At 38.2% G+C, this 21577-nt stretch overlaps 2 protein-coding genes and 1 long non-coding RNA gene across 5 annotated transcripts in view; 2 read left to right on the top strand and 1 right to left on the bottom strand.

Annotated features, from left to right (window-relative positions):
- The window catches only part of LOC110260187 (uncharacterized), a 330158-nt gene that overhangs the window by 36130 nt on the left and 272451 nt on the right, over positions 1 to 21577 (bottom strand). For all 3 annotated transcript variants that reach the window (XR_014804125.1, XR_014804118.1, XR_014804142.1), the window contains one exon: positions 11537 to 11672. This is a non-coding gene — a long non-coding RNA (uncharacterized LOC110260187). The remainder of the gene's footprint in view (positions 1 to 11536; positions 11673 to 21577) is intronic.
- CENPW (centromere protein W) overlaps positions 1 to 21577 on the top strand; it is a 447800-nt gene that overhangs the window by 335947 nt on the left and 90276 nt on the right. The gene's annotated exons all lie outside the window — the stretch shown is intronic.
- LOC146406032 (uncharacterized) overlaps positions 1 to 21577 on the top strand; it is a 67573-nt gene that overhangs the window by 29110 nt on the left and 16886 nt on the right. The window contains exons 2-3 of the mRNA XM_084957236.1: positions 16830 to 16884; positions 19171 to 19285. Of these exons, the coding sequence (XP_084813362.1) occupies positions 16844 to 16884; positions 19171 to 19285 (156 nt within the window). The 5' untranslated portion in view covers positions 16830 to 16843. The remainder of the gene's footprint in view (positions 1 to 16829; positions 16885 to 19170; positions 19286 to 21577) is intronic.

Here is a 21577-nt window from a genome sequence, read left to right as displayed (position 1 = left end):
TTGAAGCTTCATTATATAGGCTTGATTGATTACATTACTGGCCATTGGTAATTGAACTCAATCTCCAGCCCCTCTTCCCTCCTTGGAAATGTTAATGTGGTGGTAGGAAAGTTTCAACCCTCTAATCATATGGTTGGTTCCCTTGGCAACCAGCGTCCATCATTAAGTTACCTAGAGGCTTTCCAAAGAAGCTTTTTATAAACAGCAAGATACCAATTTCACCTTTTTGGTTTTGAAGTGATTTCAGGATTTCAGGACTTCAGGAAGTGGAGACAAAAGACTAAATATTGTAATAAAGATGTTCCCATTGCTGTTATCGCTCAGGAAATTCCACGCGTTTTGAGAGATGTGAGCCAGGAAGCTTGGATGAAGACCAAAACATATATTTATTATAAATCACAATATCACAGCGATTTAACTTGGGTTCCCTGGAAAGCAAAGCCTGGGACAAGAGCTCTTGTGCAGGTAGCTTATTTTGGCAAATGATCCCAAGGAACAGGACTGGGTGGTTCAGAAAAGTGAAAGAGGGCAGGAGGGAAAGGCAACACCTGATCTGTTCCTTAGCTAATCACCTCTGGGACTTTATCTTGCTGGAAATCCTCTCAAGAACCTTGTAGAAAGCACCTCAAAATGCCTGAGGGGCTGAAGAGGGGTATATTTATACCACTTCTATTCCCAAAGGTCAAGGTTTTGCTTCAGCTTCACAGGCATTCTAAGAGCCGAGGGGTTCAGTAGGTAATCCACACATTGGCTGCAGAGGAGCCCCAGGACCCAGGAGAGAGAATAAGACGGCAGGTGGTGCTGCCAAGGCAGGTGCTGTCAGTATATATCCTTGTGCCCTGGGATGTTCACCAATGTCTGGCATAGAAAAGTGCTCAGTGGATGTGAAGTGTGGCATAAAAAGTGTCTGAAACAACGGGCAGCGGGCTTCAGCATTGCTTGGTGAAACCGTATGTCTCCTACCCCACACACTGTCTTTTTCATTCCCCCTCTCAACTGTGACTACTACACACCTTCTCTTCTCTTCTCTGATCTGTATATATCTTCTAACCCTAAACTCTACTTACAAATAATGGTCATGCTTTTTTATTTCACTTAGAAAACAGAACTAAGCAAGAGATCCATTCCTCATCTTCCCGCAACCAAGTCTAGGATCGTATATGCTCAGGACTCCCATACTCTACCTTTATTCCTGTTTCAATGGGTATGTTTTCTGTGCTCTTATTCCAAGCCAATCACTCTATTTGGACACTGACTCCCTTTCCCTCTCACCTAGCAAAGACTTTTGCTTCTGTGCTCTCTTCTCTCTCCTGTAGCATTAATTTTTCCTTCTCTACTGGATCATTCCCATCAGCATACAAACATGCTGAAATATTTCTAACCCATTTTTTTTTTCTTTTTCGGCTGGCCCTATGGAATATGGATGATCCCAGGCCAGGGACTGAATCCAAGCTGGAGCTGAGACCTATGCCATGGGTGTAGCAACACTGGATCCTTAATCTGCTGTGCCGGGCCGGGGATTTAATTGGTGCCTCCACAGAGACAAACCGGATCATTAACACACTGTGCCACAGTGGGAACGCCCAATATTTCTAATCCTGATAGTAAAACAATCCTCCCATTATCCTCATGCATCTAGCTAATGGCCCGTTTCTATGCAGCCTTTATGGCAAAACTGTTTTGAAAACCTATTTCAGTTTCTGTTCATACTCCCTCATCTCCCATTTTCTCTTGAGCACATGTCCAAGTATATTTTTCATTCTTAGCCCTAGGAATCAATCCTGGACTGAAATCAGTCTTGTCAAGGTCATCAACCCTCAATTTACCAGATCCAATTGTCAGTTTTCAGATTTTCAATCTTTTCCTCTTTGACTTAATAACATTTGACATTAGTGGGTTTATAAAATTGGTCTGCCCTTTATGAAATATTTCCCTCTCAGCTTCTGGGCCTCTTTACACATTATATATTTGATCTTGGAGTACTTACTCCTTAAAAAACTAAGGTTCTTTACAATCATCTCATAGATGATTTCATCCAGATTCATGGTTTTAAGTACTGTCTATAGGTTAATAATCCCTAAATGTGTATCTTCTATTCTGACTTCTCCTTATCACATATAATCAACCACCTACTTAGTGTGTTCACCTGGCTAATAGGAATCTAAAAATGAACGCATATAAAATAGAGTCCTTGAAGGAGTTCCTTCTTTGGCACAGTGGGGTAATGACCCAGCTTGTCTCTGTGTAGGTGCTGGTTCAAATCCCAGCCCAGCTCCCAGGCCATAGGTTAAGGATCCAGCATTGCTGCAGCTGTGGCATAGGTCCCAGCTCCAGCTCGAATTTGATCCTTGGCCCAGGAATTTCCATATGCCAAAAAAGAAAAAAATAAAAATAAAATAAAGCCCTTGAATTTCTAAGTTGACCAATGTCAATATTTTCAAACTTTATGAAAATCTCCACCATATAGCAGGAGCTCAGGCCATAAACCTGGGGCACATTTGTGATTCCTCTCTGCAATAGCCTCATGACTGGTCTTCACTCCTGCTTTGCTACCCCATCAGTACATTCTCTTCTCTGGAGCCAGAAAAACTTCTAAAAACATAATTCAAGTCATGTTATTTCCCTGTTATAAACTGTCCAAAGGCTTCCCAGCATCTTCAGATGATATCTGTTAGTCTGCGGAGTTGTGTATGATCTGGTCTCTGGGTAACTCCTTAATATGTCCTTTTATATATTACCCTTTACATATTACCCTTCAACTACACTGGCCTCCTTGCTATTCCTTGAACATGCCATGCTCATTCTTGCCCCGGGAACTTTGTATTCACTGTCCCCTCTGTCTGGAATTCTGTTCCCCAAATTTTCATCCAGCTTGCTTCCTTACTGCACTCAGATCTCTGCTCAAACATTACTTTCTCATTGAAGTCTTTCCTGCACACTTTGACTAGAATCCTACTTACAGTCACTGCTAGTTATGGTTTACCCTTTTATACATACCATTATTTTCTTGGTACTTATTACTTCTTGATTTACATGTTTGTTTGCTCTCTCCATCCCTAAAAGGCAAGCTGCATAAGCTTATAAAATCAGGCATTGTCCTAGTCACAATTAGCAAGGTCAGTGCTGACAGCAACATTTAGGATGAAAAACAGACTCAGCAAATATTCATTGAACGAATGAACAAATGGAGAATTTAACTGAAAATATTGTGGCCAAGTCATCACCTTTCGTCACTTATTTGAACTAGGAGACCCACTCAAAAACTTCCTCATATAAAACCCACTTGACAGGAGTATGCAAATTCCTATAATACAAGAAAAAAGAAAATGTATAGTAGTATGTAATTTAAAGTATTAACAGCATTCTTATTTCGTGTGTTATGAGTGATTCAAAAATAACCACACACACTTTTGGAGGGTCCTATAAAAAGTGGAGATTAATTAGACCTCTGTTCTCTAACATTACTCAAGGACTAATGTAATTGTTTCTCAAACTTTAGTTTCCAACTGGGAGCTCTTCTTCCAGCTCCTTCCCTTCCTCTAGGCTTTGTAGCAAATGTTCTGTGACCCTTGTGCCTGCTCAGAACTCTTTTTGTTCATTGCTGTCTTCTGGATGCCTGAGAGCTCTTGACTGATATTTCCTTGCACTGGAATAATAAGATCCAAGATCCAAAGGAATTGGTAGGGAAGAGAAATCTAGGGTTTGGGACTACATTAACTTAAGGCTACTCAGATCAATTTAGCCTGATCTAAAAGGAGCTTCTATTGCTTATAGCCTGGCTCTCACCAAGATCTTGGATCAAAACCCTTGGTTGGATATAACAGTCTGCATCTAAACAAGGGTTTTCACCCAAGATTTTGGTGAGAATTTGAATGGATGGATGATGGGGTCCTGCTCTACAGCACAGGGAACTGTGTCTGGTCTCTTGGGTTAGAACATGATGGAAAATGAAAAAAAAAAAAAAGAATGTGTGTGTATGGGTGGCTGGGTCACTTTTCTGTACAGCAGAAATTAAAGGACAATTATAGATCAACTATACTTTAATAAAAACAAACAAACTATACTTAATAAAAACAAACAAACAAACAAAAACCTTGTTTGGACTTATCCTCTGTGCTCATATTTCCTTTAGGAACCTAATAGGGAAGGACAGATATATTGGCATGCTTGTGACTTTTTATTTCTTTTCAATAAGCCTCTATCATCACCTCATTTTGGCACAGAATACATCTCCTTGCAGCCAGCCCTCACTTCACTTTGTCAGAAAAAAGTGAAAATACTCGGAGAAAGAAATACTCCTATTAACAGAAGGATGATGAATTTCATTTCTTTCATTCATTTTTTCTTTATTTGCTCATTTTTATCTTGAACAAGTATGTGTTGGCTTTGTACCACTTATGAGACTGAATATAGAGGATTGTATAGGACCAACCTGGTCCCTGTCCTTATGGAGCTTACATTCTAGAAGAGGAGGTAGATAGTATTCAGATGATTTTTAATTAATATGCTTACATTATCCAAAGAATAGACCTGATATACCAGAGAAGCCTGACCTAGAAGTAGGAAGTGATTAAGAATGGGAGGAGTGCTGTGAAGGGCAAAACAAACAAAGAAAAACAAAGAAAAACAATCTAAGAGAACAACACAGCCAATAGCCTTGAGGTTAAAAGGAGCTCAGCATCGGAGGAGGAGAAAAAAGACATAAAAAACTGGTGTGAAGAGAGCAAGGCCCACAGTGAGGCTGGACAAATGTGATGAGGCAGATCATGAAGGCTTTTAGATTGTGTTATTAAAGGGCTGTGATTTTATCCGAAAAACCACTGGAAGTCATTCCAGTAAATCTTAAAACTTTTTTAGTAATATGCATTACTGGAGGTAAAAATGAAATGGGATATGCTGGCATGTGTCCCCAAATGGCTGATATAAATGATAGTGGCATAATGTGAAAACTAAAAATACAGTCTAAAAATTAGAAATGCAAGTAGATTGGAATATATTTACTCAATTTCTTTTACCAGCAAAAGCAAAGGATTGTCTTTTTATCATTTACTGTTTTAAAAGTGAAGCTGGTTTATATTCACAGGGCCCTCTGAAACTAAAGTGAGAAGTGGAGTTGAGGGATTAATTACTCATTGGAAGGAGACAGAAGGTAATTGTGTAAAATGCAGACTCCATTGGCTGCATAACCAAAGCATATTTCAAAAAGAAACATTGAAGAATAAATATAATATATATATTTTTTCTTTTTAGGGCCACACCTGAGGCATAAGGAGATTCCTAGGCTAGTGGTCAAATCAGAGCTATAGCTGCCGGCCTACACTACAGCCACAGCAATGCTGGATCTGAGCCTTGTCTGTGGTCTACACCACAGCTTGCGGCAATGCTGGATCTTTAACCCACTGAGTTAGGCCAGGGATTGAACCCACATCCTTATGGATATTAGTCAGTCTTGTTACTGCTGAGCCACAATGGGAACTTCCAATAAAAACCTTTTTAAAACAACTTTCTCTTCTACCATACATAATACAATTTGTACCTGGAGTCATTTTATGACAAGACCATTGAAAAGTCTGCATGAGAGGCTAAATGTATACCTTAATTATATAATAAACATATGCTCTATAACTTTTAATCTTGATTTTACTATCCAAATGCAGAAAGATTTATCTACATTTTTCTCTTTTTATATTTTTTTTAGACTAAGCAATCTTTGATTACTTTGGGGCAATATTAAAATTCTTTTTGCGAGTTCGATCATAACTTGTGTATTCATTAGAAATCTAAGCAGTAATCTTATCCCCAATTTTCTTCCATTCTCTGTGACCAGTAGTGTTTCTTGTGGTGGTGGTTTCTGAATATGGGCCACCTTTATGAAGAGTACCAATAATGAGTAAAGACCAAGCTGTGTTAAGATGATTCCTTTCTGTCCTGTGATATGCTAAAACAGGAAAGTGTACATTTCTAAAGCAGAAAACCCCTCACATACATGCTTTAAAAGGGAAATTTCTCAACGGGGACCTGCTGTATAGCACAGAGAATTCTATCCAATATTCTATGATAATCTATATGGGAAAAGAATCTGAAAAAGAAGGGAGGTGTGTACAGGTATAACTGAGTCATTTTGTTGTACAGCAGAAATTATCACAACATTGAAAATCAACTATATTTCAATAAAACTTTAAAAGATAAAAAAGGGAAATTTCTCAAAATACTAGTCAATTTAGTGATTTCAATGTCTAATTCTGAATTATGGAGGTATGAAATTGAAGGGACAATTCCTTTGTGATCTTGGATCCCTAGATAGCGTCATGGCTCCGAGTATCATGACAGTTTGGAATAATTCCCCAACCAAAGACATGGAGGTTACTTGGACAGAAGGTAGGAATGACAAAACCAAGGCAGGAACTGGGTGAATGGAAAGTCAACACAGAAAAGCAGGGCTTATAGAAACCAGCAGATGAAGAGATAAGCAGATAGTACAAGTCCAAAAGCTGGTAGTAAAATACAGGGTGTGAAATTACTACTAAGGAGGTGGTCAGAATCATAGAAAAAAAATTATCAGAAACAAGAGGACCTTGGAAAGAACTAAATGCTTGTTCTGGTGGGCTAGACAGAGCAGTGTCATGACCCCTTATAAACTTCGCACACAGCATCCTCTGGGTATCACACAGCCCTTTCCTCCTTCTGTGCCAGGCAATCACAATAGAAAACAGCAGAAGTTTAGGACAATTGCTCAGGTCAGTAGCCACAATGAAGGCCAACCTGGACTTCTCTGAGCACAGGAATCACCTACATATCTGCTGATCTTCACATTATTGGTCACCATGAGTATAAACGGAAGCTAAACTATTCCCATCCAAAACATCAATGCTATCCATTTCCATTGGTCAAAAAACAGTTCCGAACACATTCTCTAACAAAGGGAGGAAGATGCGATTTTGAAATCTTGGGATTTATTTTGCTTTACTCTGCTTTGGTCTTATCAGAAAAATAGGGAATTTACCTGATGTAGAGGCTGCCCCTCTCCCAAAGTTCTTATTTTGCCACAATTAAAACACACCTCAGCTAACATAAGTATTACCTTTTTTCAGCACAGTAATCTTTGCTGTTTTTGTAAAAATTTTACCTCCATGTGATGTCCAGGATGCTACCTGTCTACATGTCTAGCTGTTTTCACTTGGTGACAATTGTAAAGTATATGGTTCACTAAGAATAGTGCCACCGAGTTTTTCTAAGATGAACTTTAGGAGGTTCCTCTCCTTCCTCTTAAAGAGCATCTGGGACTTTTTTCTCTCAGCTGGTTCTTTCCCTCTTTACAAAGAATGGGACCCTGATCACATGGTATTCCCCTTCTTCCTTAGAGAAGAAAGTTTTATGGTATTTATATTCTGCCTGCTGTGGATATGGTGTGGGCCAAGCATTAAGCGAGTCTTCAAGTCTCTGTTGGGCCTTGTGGTGATTTCCAGTGATTGGATGTTGCTCTATATTTGAAGTGGGGACCCGAGAATTTGATGAATGATAATTCACTAATTTTGAGACTTTCTTCTCAGTCAAACTGTGAATGGCCTCAGATTTTATGCCAAGCATTTTTTCGGTATCTCATTCTAGGAAGTTTTAGATTAGTTGAAAATATGCGTAAACAACTTTGAAGATTTTTGTTTTCTGTAATTAGTGTAATTTTTTTTGCACTCTCTGTTCTGCTGGTTGATGATACCAAGTCTGTTCAGATCTGTGAGTTGTTAGGAGATAATTTTGTCCATAACTTTTTCCATATCATTGACAAACAAGTTTCAAACCAAAACTGAACTTCCATGACACTGTAAATACAATATTTCTTGCAATTTGATGTAAGGGAAAAACTATAACAAAACTATATCTATACTGTATCCTTCATTTGTGGAATATTTAAGTGCTGATGTCTTTCTAGTTTGGTTTCTACTAAGAAGTTCTTTAATGAAGAAAATAAATTGGCCTCTTTAGAACTATTTTAAAGAGAGTTTCTTGTTTACTGAGCACTTATCTATCAACACATACCTACACTGGATATTTTAGGGGAATATCTCATTTTCTTCTGACCCTTCAGAAATTTATGGTGAGAGAAATCACTAAAATTCTGGTACTTTTACGTGAATATGTGTTAAGCGAGAAACGGTGACCTTAAGCAGCATCTTCCCAGTTAGGATTTAACTAAAGCCGTCGAGCTTTGTTCTGCTGCCTCCTGGCATGTTGATTGCCCCAATTAATTTCTGAAAGTGTGAGGTCCTAACAGCGGGACTTAAACCAGACATTCTCAAACTGGATCTTACAGTCAGAGTCTTTTATTATTTTTTCCGTGGAGAAAAGAAGGGGCCTGGGAATGAAATCCACGTTGCTCCGGGGATAGTTTTTTCCCTGAAACAATTTCACATAAGCCTACTTTATTAAAACACACACACACAAAAAAAAAACACTCACCCCTGGTTTAATTACCTCTAAAATAATCATCTAGCGACTCAGGGGTGGGTGGTATTAAGGTTCACCAGACCCACAGGGAATCGCAGCCTTGAATTAGCATGGCACATGACCAAATGTGACTGTGCTTCCCTTCTCGCTCCCTGATCATACCTTCCTTTCTCTTCCCTCACTGTCCCCTGACACTGTATCACTCCCCCCCCACCCCCGCGCCCGAATTTCCTTTGACAGTTCATTAAGGCACTGAGTTTCCAAGTTCCTTGAGAAAAGGATTTTTTATATTCTCCATTTCCCACAGTGGATCCGACCAAAGCTTTCCTTAATTGTCTGCTTGAACTTTTTATGGGACCACACAGAACCTTTCCCCTGAGATCTTACTTCTAGTTTGTCCCCTCCAGGTTCTCCAAGCTAATTTACACATCTGACTTACCCTGTATCTCTACTTCTTTTCTGAACACTCTCTTCGGCTAGAGAGACTCTCTTGTCCCCATTTGTCACATGCTGTACTGACTGACATTGTACAAGAGACTGGAGCCATACAAAGCCTTTGAATCAAGAGTCTGAGATAGAAATCAAATAGGGCAGCTCTGGACCCCTGCAGAGATACCAAAAACTTGAGTCTAGTGCCACAACAGAGAGGGACCAAGAAACCCAGCGAGGAGTCCAGAACTGGAAACTATGGAGGTATCAAGGGCTGAGATAAAGGCAAGACGCATCAAAAGCCACAAGATGTCAGTACCAACGGGGCACAGACTCAATAATTGCTACGCAGACAGGAAATCTTGCAGAGTGCAGGCCAGTCTCAGGCTGGGGTCTTACGAGGGTCTGCCAGTGTGAATAAACGAGCCCTGTTGGAGTGCGGACAAATCTGTTAACAGGGCTTAAATAGGAATGTGGTTCGGTATCCTTGCTCCAAACTCTCCCACTTACAACTTCCCCCAACCCACCTAAATGAGTGAAACACACAATTTTGTTTTCACTCAACACCCTGCCAATTATGGTTGCTTTCTTGTCTATATATGGTGGAAATGTGTTATACATTTCCGTTTATATCCTCATTTTCAATAGTTCTATATTTCCTGCAGACTTTCCTCGAGGGGGGGAAATTGTTTAGGCTAACCCTTTCTAAACTTATTTGTATAGCACCTAGTCCAGAGATGGCAAACGAGGTAATACACCCAGGACCACCTCCACAGATTCCACCTCCAGCAGCCAGTGTTTCAGAGCATAGTTTTCTGCTAAGTTCTTGCTTTACCCCAAACTTCTCCGCAGAGCTCTCCGGGAAGGTACCACCTATTTAACTGCGCATGAGAGTTGACACATTTACCACACTGGCCCATCTCTTGGTATGGCTAAGGAAACTAAAAGTTCTTCATGGTAGTGTTGGTGTAAATGGTTTTGGGGACTATTACTCCATTACCAGAAATAAAGCCAGATCAATTGCAGGAAGCAAACACAACAGGAATATAGATATTTGCAGTGAGGCTTTGAAATTGGGCATCAGTGGTTCCCTGTGGCAGAGCACAAGAACTTGGGTGTGAATCTTTCCAGTGAATTGAATCAGTGAGAAGTTTCCCACTTTTTCTCTCCCTCTCTGCAGGTCAAAGTATTTAATCCTCTTTGCAAATGCAGCCCTAGCTTTCAACTTAACAGGGATGCCTACTGTGTTGAATTATATACAGAAGTTTGTTCTGACCTAGACCACTGTCCCTAGGGACAGGACCAGACTAGTCAATTTGCATAGAACTGTGGGTTAGATCAGAATCTGTATCTTTTGGCAAAAAGCTAGTGCTTTATTCACCATGTCCCTTAACCCTTTCCACCATACTGTGTAATTCTGAGTGTCCTGCTTGACATTTCAGTCTCAGCAAAAGTGGACATGAAAGTTAATCCAGACATATGACAGACAAAAGACCATTTTTATTTTTGAAAATACAGAGACTAGGTTAAAGGAGAACATAGATAATTACAATTTAGGATGCTGACCTTTTTAAGTTTAAAAAATGATTTCATTTTAATTTTTTCAATCTGATTTAATTTTAATTTTATATTGGAATACAGTTGATTTACAATGTTGTATTAGTGTCGGGTACACAGCAAAGCGATTCATATATATATATGTATATATATATCAATTCTTTTTCAATATATCCATTCTTTTTCAGATTCTTTTCCCTAATAGGTTATTACAGATTATTGAGTAGAGTGTCCTGTACAGTATGTCCTTGTTGATTATCTATTTTATATATAGTAGTGAGTATATGTTAATAAATCAGGAGGATGCTGACTTTCAGTAGAGTTAAATCACTATTACCATCAGGACATGGAGGCCTGGGTGTGAAAACTTTGGGAAAGGTCTGTGTTACATGTGCATGTATGCAAAGGTGGGCACCGATTTGTTGCATTTGTGAGAAGTGGCTTAAAGAGGTTAGTGTAGGGACAGAGGTAAGGAGGTGCATTTAGTTAACAGGCGTTTACATGAATGCCTCTTGTTTTGCCACCATATCCTCCTGTAGGTGGCAGCACTAACAAGGCTGGGATTAGAGAATAAAGGTTGAGCTTCAGGTTCTGAATAGGAATTTTTTAGTAACATGAATACAGAGAAAATTTGTGACCTGCGTTTTGCCTTTTCCGGTAACTATAGATATTGAAAGTCTTTCAAGTAACTAGTCTCTTACTCAAATGAAAACACACACCCACACACCATGTACAACACCATCTCTTTTAAGGAAAATAGACCAAAGTTGCAGAACATGGCATCACCAATTGCACTAGAAAAACATGGAATGTTTCATGCTCTTTGCATGTGGGGAAATGAATATGGCCTTTCCAGCTTGAAGTATCACTTCTCATCGATAAGCTCAAAGGAGAAATTTAACCCAGGCCCTTTTTTCAGTGAATACTTAAAAATTAGTCTTGGTAAATTTGGCAGCTGGAGTTAGAATCTCAGACTCTGTTTTTGAGGAAATGAGCATAATTTCATACATTAAAATTATTATTCAGTAATCAGGAGATTATTTAAATGGTAATGAAAGTAACAAAATAAAACAAAAATCTAACCAACCAACCGATACCAAATACATACCCAGATTTAAAAATAAACTTGGAGTTTCTGGCTGGCACAGCAGATTAAGTATCTGATATTGTCACTGCTATGGCTCTGGTCACTGCTGTGGTGCAGGTTCAGTCCTTGGCCCATCAACTTTTGCATGGCATGGATGCTGCCAAAAAAAATAATAAACTTAATAGATATCATCTGCGGCATCAAAAAAGTGTAACAAGTGAGCATGTTGAAAAGTTTTGTAATATTTGATTATTACTCATCACAAAATTTTAAATCTGTGATCATCGGAGTTCCCTGATGTCACAGTGGGTTAAGTATCTGGCATTGTCACTACTGTGGCTTGGGTAACTGCTGTGGTACAGATTCAGTCTCTGGCCCAGGAACTTCTGCATGCTGTGGGAACAGCCAAAAACAAAAACAAAACAAAATAAATCTATGATCATAGCCATGAAATTAATTTATGTTTTACAATATGTTATTTATATAATCCCTAATTTTTAAAATCTGCCTTGGGGTTTGTTTTGTTGCCCCACATAAACCATAAGCTCTTGAATAATCATATTATTTCACCTTCAGCAGCATCATTGTTGCTATTGGTTTGGGGGCAGTTTCTATATAAAATTCACTTTATGCCAATTCTCCCAGCAAATGGAAAGGGTTGTACAGTTTTCTCCATCTTTCACGCCATGAAGCTTAAAATAAGAAAAATTAAGCAACTTTCCAGCCTCGCATAACAGCTAAAGGCCAGTGGTAGGGTATGAATTTTGTTGTCTACACACAAAACTCTGCTTATTCTTACTCCCCAGCCTATTGGCAGATCTCTCTGCAAGCTCAGTGAAGGAAACATAGAAGGTGCTCAACCACACTGTTGAATTCCATTATTCTAGGATCGTGTTACTCTAAATGATTCTGGTTAATTCAACAATTACCCATTATCTATGCTCAAATTAATAAAGCATTTTTTTCCCCTCCACCTGCATCATGCAGAGGTTCCCCAGCAGGGATCAAATCCATGCCACAGCAGTGACTGAAGCCACAGGAGTGACAACCCACTGTGGGTTGGATCCTTAACCCACTGTGCCACCAGGGAACTAGCATTTTTTATTCATAGGGAAGGTAGAGGAAATAACTATTTTCTTATCAAATTACCAAGGTGGTAATGTTATTCTTTATTGAAAAGAGGACTTCTAGAAGGAAGTTATAAAATCTGTTGCCACTATCAGCATTCACAAAGAAAATAAATCTCCTTTGGGAAATTTATGATCCTATATTCATTATTAAAGTGATATCACTTTATTTGATCTTTTGAGTGATTTTTTTTTTAACCTTGTGAATGGGAGTTCTATTTTGCTTCTTTCCAGAATTTTTCAGAGGAATTTTTTTTCATGTTGGTTGACTGTTCGCTTTCTATCCTCCACCAAATAAAGGAATTCCTTGGATTTCCACATGGCACCCTTTCTACAGCAGCAACAACAACAAAAAACAGACTATATACTACCCATATGAGCTGTGTTGATATCTACTCAATCTATAAGAATTTTAGTCTGACTACCCTCAAAGAAAAGCATTTTTGTGGTATTTCTTCTGGAAATCCCTCAAGAACAAGCAATGTGGTAATATTTCTCATTGAAATACCACATTTTTCTTCCAGTGGTGGCAGAAGGAAACCATGAGAAAATTTGCTTTCCGAAAAGGCATCTCTTGACTCACACAGTGCTTCTGAGGGAAAGCACTGGAGCCTGCAGGTGGTAACATTTAATAAGGGAACTTGCATTCACAAGTGCCTTGGACCTATGAATCATAAAGTGCCTTACAAGCATTAATGAATTAATCCCCCGAACTCCTGTTTGGGGTGGTTAAATCATATAACAAGGATCTAGTATTCCCTGTGATTTTGTGAATATGAGAATAGCTATAGAGCTAGTTGAATGGTGGACAGGAATAATAAAATTCCTGTTCAGCTATGTATTTTTTTTCAAGTTAACAAACTGTTTTCCCAAAGATACATTTTTGTTCACCTATGTGGCCAATGCAGTATTAAGTGCTTGAACTATGTTAACTTACTTACACTTCCTAACAACCTGAAAAGGAATGGTTATCATCACTTTCCTCAAGAGTCAAAGGCCGCCCACCTGCCCCAATTCAAATGCTTCATTGAGGGAAAGCTGTATGTTTGGCTCTGAAAACTGCATTTCCATGTCATCACACTGCCTCATCGAGGATTTAAGTTATGTTTTAAAGTTAGGTTAGGTCCTGTATGGGACCCTGAGAGCTTCTCCATCACGTCTTTGACATCCTTTTCCTCATCACTGCCTCCTTGTCACATGGCCAGATTGGAGCATCTCTCTTCTCTGTTTTGTGAGGCTAAATTATTTAAATGACCGGAGACAAGACTAGGAAGGTAAATATAGGGTTTTGCACACATTTTTATGAAACTTTTACTTATCCTACTTTCTCAGGTTGAAATTCAGTTTCACTCACTACGATTACATGTATAGACCATGAGCACCTTTTAAGCAAAGAGCAATACAATATCTTAATTGATTTCAACCTCCAGAACTTAATTCCGTGTTTGGTAGGTACTAGCACCGGGTGGTCAGAAGAGATTAGCTAAGCTAAGCTCTTTTTTACTATTTGATATCCTGACTTCATTTATTTTTGACAGTCTACATAACAACATTTTTAAGACTATTAAAGCTAGGTCAATTTTAGAATTTTTACAAGAGTCATTAAGCCATTTTCTAACTGTCATAATGTTGATAATTACAACAAATACTTTACTACCATTTGTATTATAGAAGAGCAATACATTATGTCATTTCACAAAATCAGCATTGAAATGAGCTTAAAGAAAAGAATCAGAAGAGATAAGCATTGAATAATGAAATTAAAGTGTTACCAATATCTCAATCCTACATCTCTGTGTACCTTACATCTTTGTTCATAATTCTGAAATACTTCCTGATTGATACTGGTGAAATAAAAAATGGTGCCATGGAGATTATATTGCTTTTTCTAAAGACAGTACAAATTTTAGATATGTAACTTCTTTTAGAAAATACAAACTATATAAAGAGGCTATACTTCAGATCCTGCAGTCAGATACTCTTTTGAAAACATGACTATGAGAATGTTAACCCCCTCTTCAAAGGTCTTTATTGGCTTTTTGGCACATTTAGAATAACACCACATACCTTAAGATGGCCTAAAATATCTTCCATGGCCCGTCCTTTGCTGTCCTCAGGCTTATCTCCTACCCACTCATTCAGCCTGTTCTTTGTCTAGACCCTTTGATCTTTCCTTGAACAGGCCTCAGGACCTTTGGATGTTCTGTTGTCTCTTACTGGAGTTCCTCTTCTCTCACTGCCTGATTTCACCATGGCTCCCTCTCTCATTTTGTTCAGCTCTCTGCTCAAATATTACCTTCTCTGCCATCTTGGTCCACTTCTCCCTCCACAACTTTGTGCATATGCTCAGTCTCTAGCCTCCTGGGAGGCTTTTCTTTTTCATTTTACTTATTATCTGTAAGTATATTGAATATTTACCAATCCATGTCTGTAATTGTCTACTAAAATATAAGGTCTGTGAGGGCAGTGATTTTGTCCATTTTGTTCATCTTTGTATCTCTGTGCCTAGGCTCCATGACAAACTCTCATGAATACAAGAATCAATGAGCTGATTGATTTATATCATGAGGAATTTATAACATGAGGAATTTATTAAGGGCATCAAATTTTGTGATACTCTAATTGCATGATGGTAGTTGATTTTTTTCCAAGGCATCGAAATCTCTAAGTAACAAAAGTGTGTGCTTGAAAATGCAGCTCAGTACATTGCTTCTTATGAATTTTCTTCATCATAACCAAGTTGTTTTCATTGGCTTGTTTTCTTAATGGATGTGATATCCTCAATGACATCCTGAGCAAAAGCAAAAAGCTATGGCATTTCTTCAATTTATAGAACTTGTATTACCTGACATTTTGGGGGTTAGGAACTCAGGTCACTAACTGCCGTGACCACATCAAGAGTAATTCAATGATGTAAATTCACTCAAATGACTTGATTTTTAGTCTGTCTCTCTTATTCCTAGAGCTAGCCAACTGATAATATATATCTATTTTCCAGAAAGCTGACTCAGAACGACTAGTGAAAAATTGTTCCTACAAGCTTATATTATTAGGTGGGTTGAAATAGAAACACAACTTTCAGCCCTGTTTTCCACCACACTTTCTTCTCCACATTTAATGGAGGAAATGAAAATGCTCCCAGGACCAATCTCAAGGCTCCTCATAGGAAAAAAAAAATGTGGCTAAACTGGTCTCCAGAGAAGGTCTAGCAGCAGCATTGGCTTTACCACACTGCCTGTCAGCCCTTTATGCAGAAAAACTTTCCTCTAAGCAGAAATTTATCCCCCACCCCAAATATAAGGAAAGGGTCATAAAATATTGAGTAAGACTGAATATCCTATGTAAGTCTGAAAAAGAAATTTCATAGTTGATCTTGATTTTTTTTTTGAGAGAAAAAGAAAAAAATGTTTAAAATAATTTTTTTATTGTTATTTCCCCAATACATTTTTTTTTCTTCTACTGTACAGCATGCTCTTGGTTTTTTTAAATCAAAATACATCATGGGAGTAGAGATTTCGAACAAAGTATTTGGGCACCTCTCTTTTGGATATCATAGAAACAATATATATTGTTGGGAGTTTTAATAGGGTTTGATGGCACCCATTTCCTTATTACAGAGGAGAGGGTCAATGATTTGCAACTTACTGAGAAACAAAGTCAGGTTCTCAGTCAGTTCTCTTTATTCCATGGCAAATAGCCCTCCTAACCAAAATGGAAGACCACCAAGAATTCATCTGCCATAATGATGTTTCTCTCCAATGTTAAAGTTCTGCAAATACTTTAATTACCTGCAGTGTGACAGCCATGGGACATTTATTGGGTAGTTGAGCTTATAATTAGTTATGGTTGGATCTGAAAATATATTTATCGACACTACAAAAGTCAGTGCTAAATACACCATTTTCATGATTAAAGTTATGGCATATTTAACTCAGTAGTTAGTGAATGATGGGGGGGGCAGTTTTTCTTCAATGTGACAAAGTTGCTTTAATTTTAATGGATAACACCTTGTTTGGTGTGGATTCTCACTAGGATAATCTTATTTATGCACTTTTATCCATGGAACAAAGTTAACCTCAGACAAAATGTCTCATTTATCTTACTTTGTTATATATTGTGAAAACAACTGAGCTTTGACAGAATTACCTAAATTTCTGCATTCTTCTTTTCTGAATTTTGATTGGCAGGTGGTGCCTACAGTATGGGAAGGAAGGGTTTTAAAGGAGTAGAATCAATTTGCAGGTATGTCTAGGGGAACCACTGCCATTATATTCTAATCAAACACTATGCTAAGACTATTCAAGGCACTATTAAGGCTTTAAAAAAGAAGCAATCCCTAGCCTCAAATAGAGGACAATAGGAATGAGTTGGTAAATGGTTACGTTAGAATGTGTTGGAGAAGGAACAGAGAAACTGCCTTCTTTTATTAACCCAATACATCCACCAAGTTTACACTTATCTCCTGAATTAAAACAGATGTGTACAGGAGTTCCCATCACGGCTGAGCCATTAACAAACCCGACTAGCATCCATGAGAATATGGGTTCGATCCCTGGCCTCGCTCAGTGGGTTAAGTATCTGGCATTGCCGTGACCTGTGGTATAGGTTGCAGATGTGGCTTGGATCCTGCCTTGCTATTGCTGTGGCTATGACGTAGGCCAGCATCTACAGCTCCAATTTGACCCCTAGCCTGGGAACCTTTATATGCCACAGGTGCCACCCTAAAAAGACAAAAAATAAAATAAAAATAAAACAGATGTGTATATATGGCTTCAGTGCATAGGTCCTTATCCTTATTTTTGCTGTGGGCACATTGGCAGTCTAATAACTACCATAATTTCAAAGCAACAATGACCAACCACAAGTGATATTTCAACATATTTGCAACAACCATAATATGCTATAAGATAGCTATGATAGACCACATTCACAAATCAAGAAGACATTAAATTTCAGTTAGAGAAAAGTAAAGAAATATGCAATTTTTCCTCATCACAAATATACTGAATTCTGTGTCCAGACCAACTCATTTGTGAACCCAAGTTAGATAGCAAATTTAAAAAATCTATTTACTACAAAAATAAATTTAAACCTCCTTTTCAATATGAAGTTTATTTATTCCACCTTCAGAAAGTATCTCTATGGTTTAATTGATTAATAAATGAACAGTTTATAAGGAAGGAAAACAGTGTTTGAATATGCACATGTTTGTCTTACCACCTTCAAACTCTCAGACTTTTTTTTAATATTAAGACTTCAGTTTTCAGAGCAATTTTGGTTTCGCAACGAAACTGAGGAGAAGGTACAGACATTTCTCATGTATTTTCTGCCTCCACTCATTCATAGCCTCCCCGTTATCAACATCACCACCAGCTTTAGACTTTTCTGAGAAACATGAAAACCAGATGCCTGCTTAGAGTAGACTATCCCCCTGATAAAAATGAACAGAGAGCCCCTGGATCAGTATTTAACTAGTTTGCTAATTTCCTTAGAGTTCAGTAGTTTTATGTTTATGTACTTAGGCTTCCTTTGGCCCGGCTTCTCTTTGCTTTGGCTTTGTATTACCGAGGCAACTGTCCAGATGATTTTAGCCAAAATCCACTTTGGACATTTTCTGGGGTTTACACATCTATGTGAGTCTTGTACTTTATTCATTAACATTTTAGGTTCAGTTAAAATTTACACGAAACTTTTTTATAGACAGATGTTTCAACAAACATCTGATATATTTAGCTCTCAAATTACATTTTCCATTTTTGTTGTTGCTGAGGTTGAAATTTTTATGCTTTCATTGTTTCACTAAATTTTGAACTACCTCAAAGTACAATAAACTATGTGACTTCATGCTAAAAGATGATACATTTTGCCAAGCATATACTTTACCTCAAAATTAACAAAATAAATAATAATCATAAAGCTATAGTAAGTTGAATAGGACAAAATGAAGAAAGAAATGGTTCTGATAAAACATTCGTGATTTTTTTATGAATCAGACACTATGTTATCTTATTCATTCTTTGCAATAACTGTAAGAGGAAGGTATTATTATAATATTTTTATTGTAAATCAAGATCAAGTAAATTTCCCAGGTCACACTAACTGACAGATAAGGAATTCACGCCCAGGTATTTCTGTCTTTCTATGAACAACATAGCCCTGAATGTACAGCTAAGGAAAAAGGCCACAGACGTTATTGATATAATATCCAAGACATCTCATAACAGATTGACCTCAAGCCAATAAACATAAAGACACTGAAGCTTGCAGTTAGCTTCCCCCCCCTCAGATTTTCCTGAGGAGTTAGTTTCTTTTTCACTTTATTTATTTTATATAAAGCTAAGAGATCACTTTTTAAAGCATAAAACTGACAGGTAAATGAGAAAATTTCCATGATAGTTGAAATTTTTAAGCAATTTTGAAAACCATACTTTTCCAAGTTGCTTTTTTTTTAAGCTAAAAAAGACATTTTGTTAATGGATTCAACTCTGGAAACTGAATCCTAATTTTTTTCTGTTTGTTTGTCTGTAGTATTTTTCTATTACTGTTAGATAATGCACCAGAGTTTATTTTTGGAGGCAAAGGTTATGAGATTGATGGACTGGCCACAATAAAGAACAATCTCATCTTGTGTCTTTATATAAAGGTAAGGATTTTGGACTCTTTTGTCATGCTCTTCCAGCTTCCCTCATTCTCTCTCCCTTTCTCTCAGCTCTAGAGCTGCTGTGGACTTCGGGGTCACTAAAAGAGCAGCTAACCATTTGACACAGTGTTTGGCTTCTCACCCCCACACAACAGACCCTCATTACCAAACTGTTAATCACTGCCAAAGGAGCAAGTCCCCTGACAGCTCTTAAGCCCCCATCCCCCAAAGTAGATCTTTCCACACTTGGTATCAAATTGCATTGTGATTACAGCAACGCTGGGACTGGGCATTTTAATCGTACATTGGCAATGGGGAGGTTTTTTTGTTTTTTTTGTTTTTTTCCCCTAGTTTGGATTTAAATGTTTCTTAAGCTATTTAGTACAGGTTTGCACACCAGTGAAAAGTATAGTGTTTGAAATTTGTTCTCACAAACACATATACATTGTACACAACACACCTGAAGCCGAGTTCTCTTGGAGTCAAAACTCTCTTGCTAAGAAATCTAACCTTTCAATGTGAGATTTCATATTTTCTTGTCATTGGATATTGCCCCACCTTTAACTGAGCTATTAGGGAAATGACACAACTACTTATTCAAAAGGAAAAAATTTGTCCTATCCATAGTCATTTTGTCTATTTGGTGCCAAATAACTAGAGTATTTGGCTCATGTTTTTCACCCACTCACTGGACTCACTGTAATTATCTGGGTGTTGATAGTATGTATATAAAGCCAAGAAGTGAGAAGGTAGAATTTGACTTATATAACACCCTGAGTGACTAATTTCTTCGTTTCTGGCATATCTTTATTTTGGGGTCATATTTTTATTTCCTAAAACCTAAAGCTTTATTTAAAAGTCTCTCAAGTGATCATGTTAGATTGAAGAAAATTATGTTAAAGGGCTACTTTGTCCTGTATCATTTATTAGATGAGCAAAATGGAGAGCTCCTGCTAAACGGGTGTTTGATTCCTTAGTTTTTACTCCCGTGAATCAAAGATATTCCAAGTGACATGAAATCAGTTACCTTAGGCCAAGTCATGTCCACCGAGCACCCTTGAACTCATATTCTTCTTTGCAGAGTGTTAACAATATATGAATAAAAAACAATATATGAATAATGTACTGTCTGGTGCTGATCAGTGTTTGTGCTTCTATGAATATTTCAGTCTTCTCCCCAATAGTTGAATAAAATACTAATTAAGATTCTGTTGTTTGAGAGTGACAGACTCCCAAGCCAAATTCGTTTATGTGGAAAGGGACTATATTACTTCATGTAACTAGGAAGTTAAAGTAGAACTTACTGACCTCAGGCATAATTGGAACGAGAAGCTCAAATGTGGTCACTAGGCTATCTCACTTTCTCCATCTCCCTGCTCTCCTGCTTTGCCTGGCTTCATGCTGTGGGCTGACTTTCTCCATATAGTAAGTGAAATGGACCCTGGCTGAACCCGACCTTTATTTTTCTGGGAAAAGTGGTTCTTTTTTCTAGTGTATATGTATCAGTTCCTGGAAAGAATACTTGACCTTTCTCTGACTGAGATATGTGCCATCGATGGAACTATGATGGTGTCCAGAATAATTCAGAGCAATAATTGGTCCAGCCTCAGTGATATACGCATTCCTATGGCTGTTGGCAGGTTTTAATGATTACAGTCCTACCAGGATTCTACCAGCTGAAAGAGGGACAGTTTCTCCAAAAAAGGCACACAGAAGCATAACGGACATACTCCACCACCCCCTCACCACGAGTTACCAACAGCAGGGGCACCACCAGTTGAGTTACTGTTTGTTAAGCATAAAGTCAGAGATTCAGAAGGCACTCTCTTCCTGTCAGTCTAAACTCTTCAACACAAAGACATACCTTGAACCATGCTGTTTCCTTACCTTCCTCATCCAATCCTATGGTCTACTCTTTTCTTTTCTTTCTTTCTTTCTTTTTTTTTTTTTTTTTTTAGGGCCATGCCTGCAGCATAGAGAGGTTGCCAGGCTAGGGGTCGAATCAGAGTTACAGCCGCTGGCCACAGCCACAGCAACTCAGGATCCGAGCCGCATCTGTGACCTACACCACAACTCATGGCAATGCCGGATCCTTAACCCACTGAGCGAGGTCAGGGATTGAACCCACAACCTCATGGTTTCTCATCAGATTTGTTTCCCCTGTGCCACAACGGGAACTCCTGAAACATGGTTTTATTCCAGATATTGTATGTAATAAGAAGATGAGGAGTTGTCCTGTGGTGTAGAGGGTTAAGGATACGGCATTGTCACATTGTCACTTCAGTGGCTTGGATC

The sequence above is a fragment of the Sus scrofa genome, chromosome 1 (assembly GCF_054392235.1).
Source record: "Sus scrofa isolate SSC_HxYL_T2T_F1_AM1 chromosome 1, Sscrofa_HxYL_maternal_Yorkshire_Landrace_v2.0, whole genome shotgun sequence".
NCBI classification, from domain to species: Eukaryota; Metazoa; Chordata; class Mammalia; order Artiodactyla; family Suidae; genus Sus; species Sus scrofa.
This window is presented reverse-complemented; position numbering and strand designations above follow the sequence as displayed.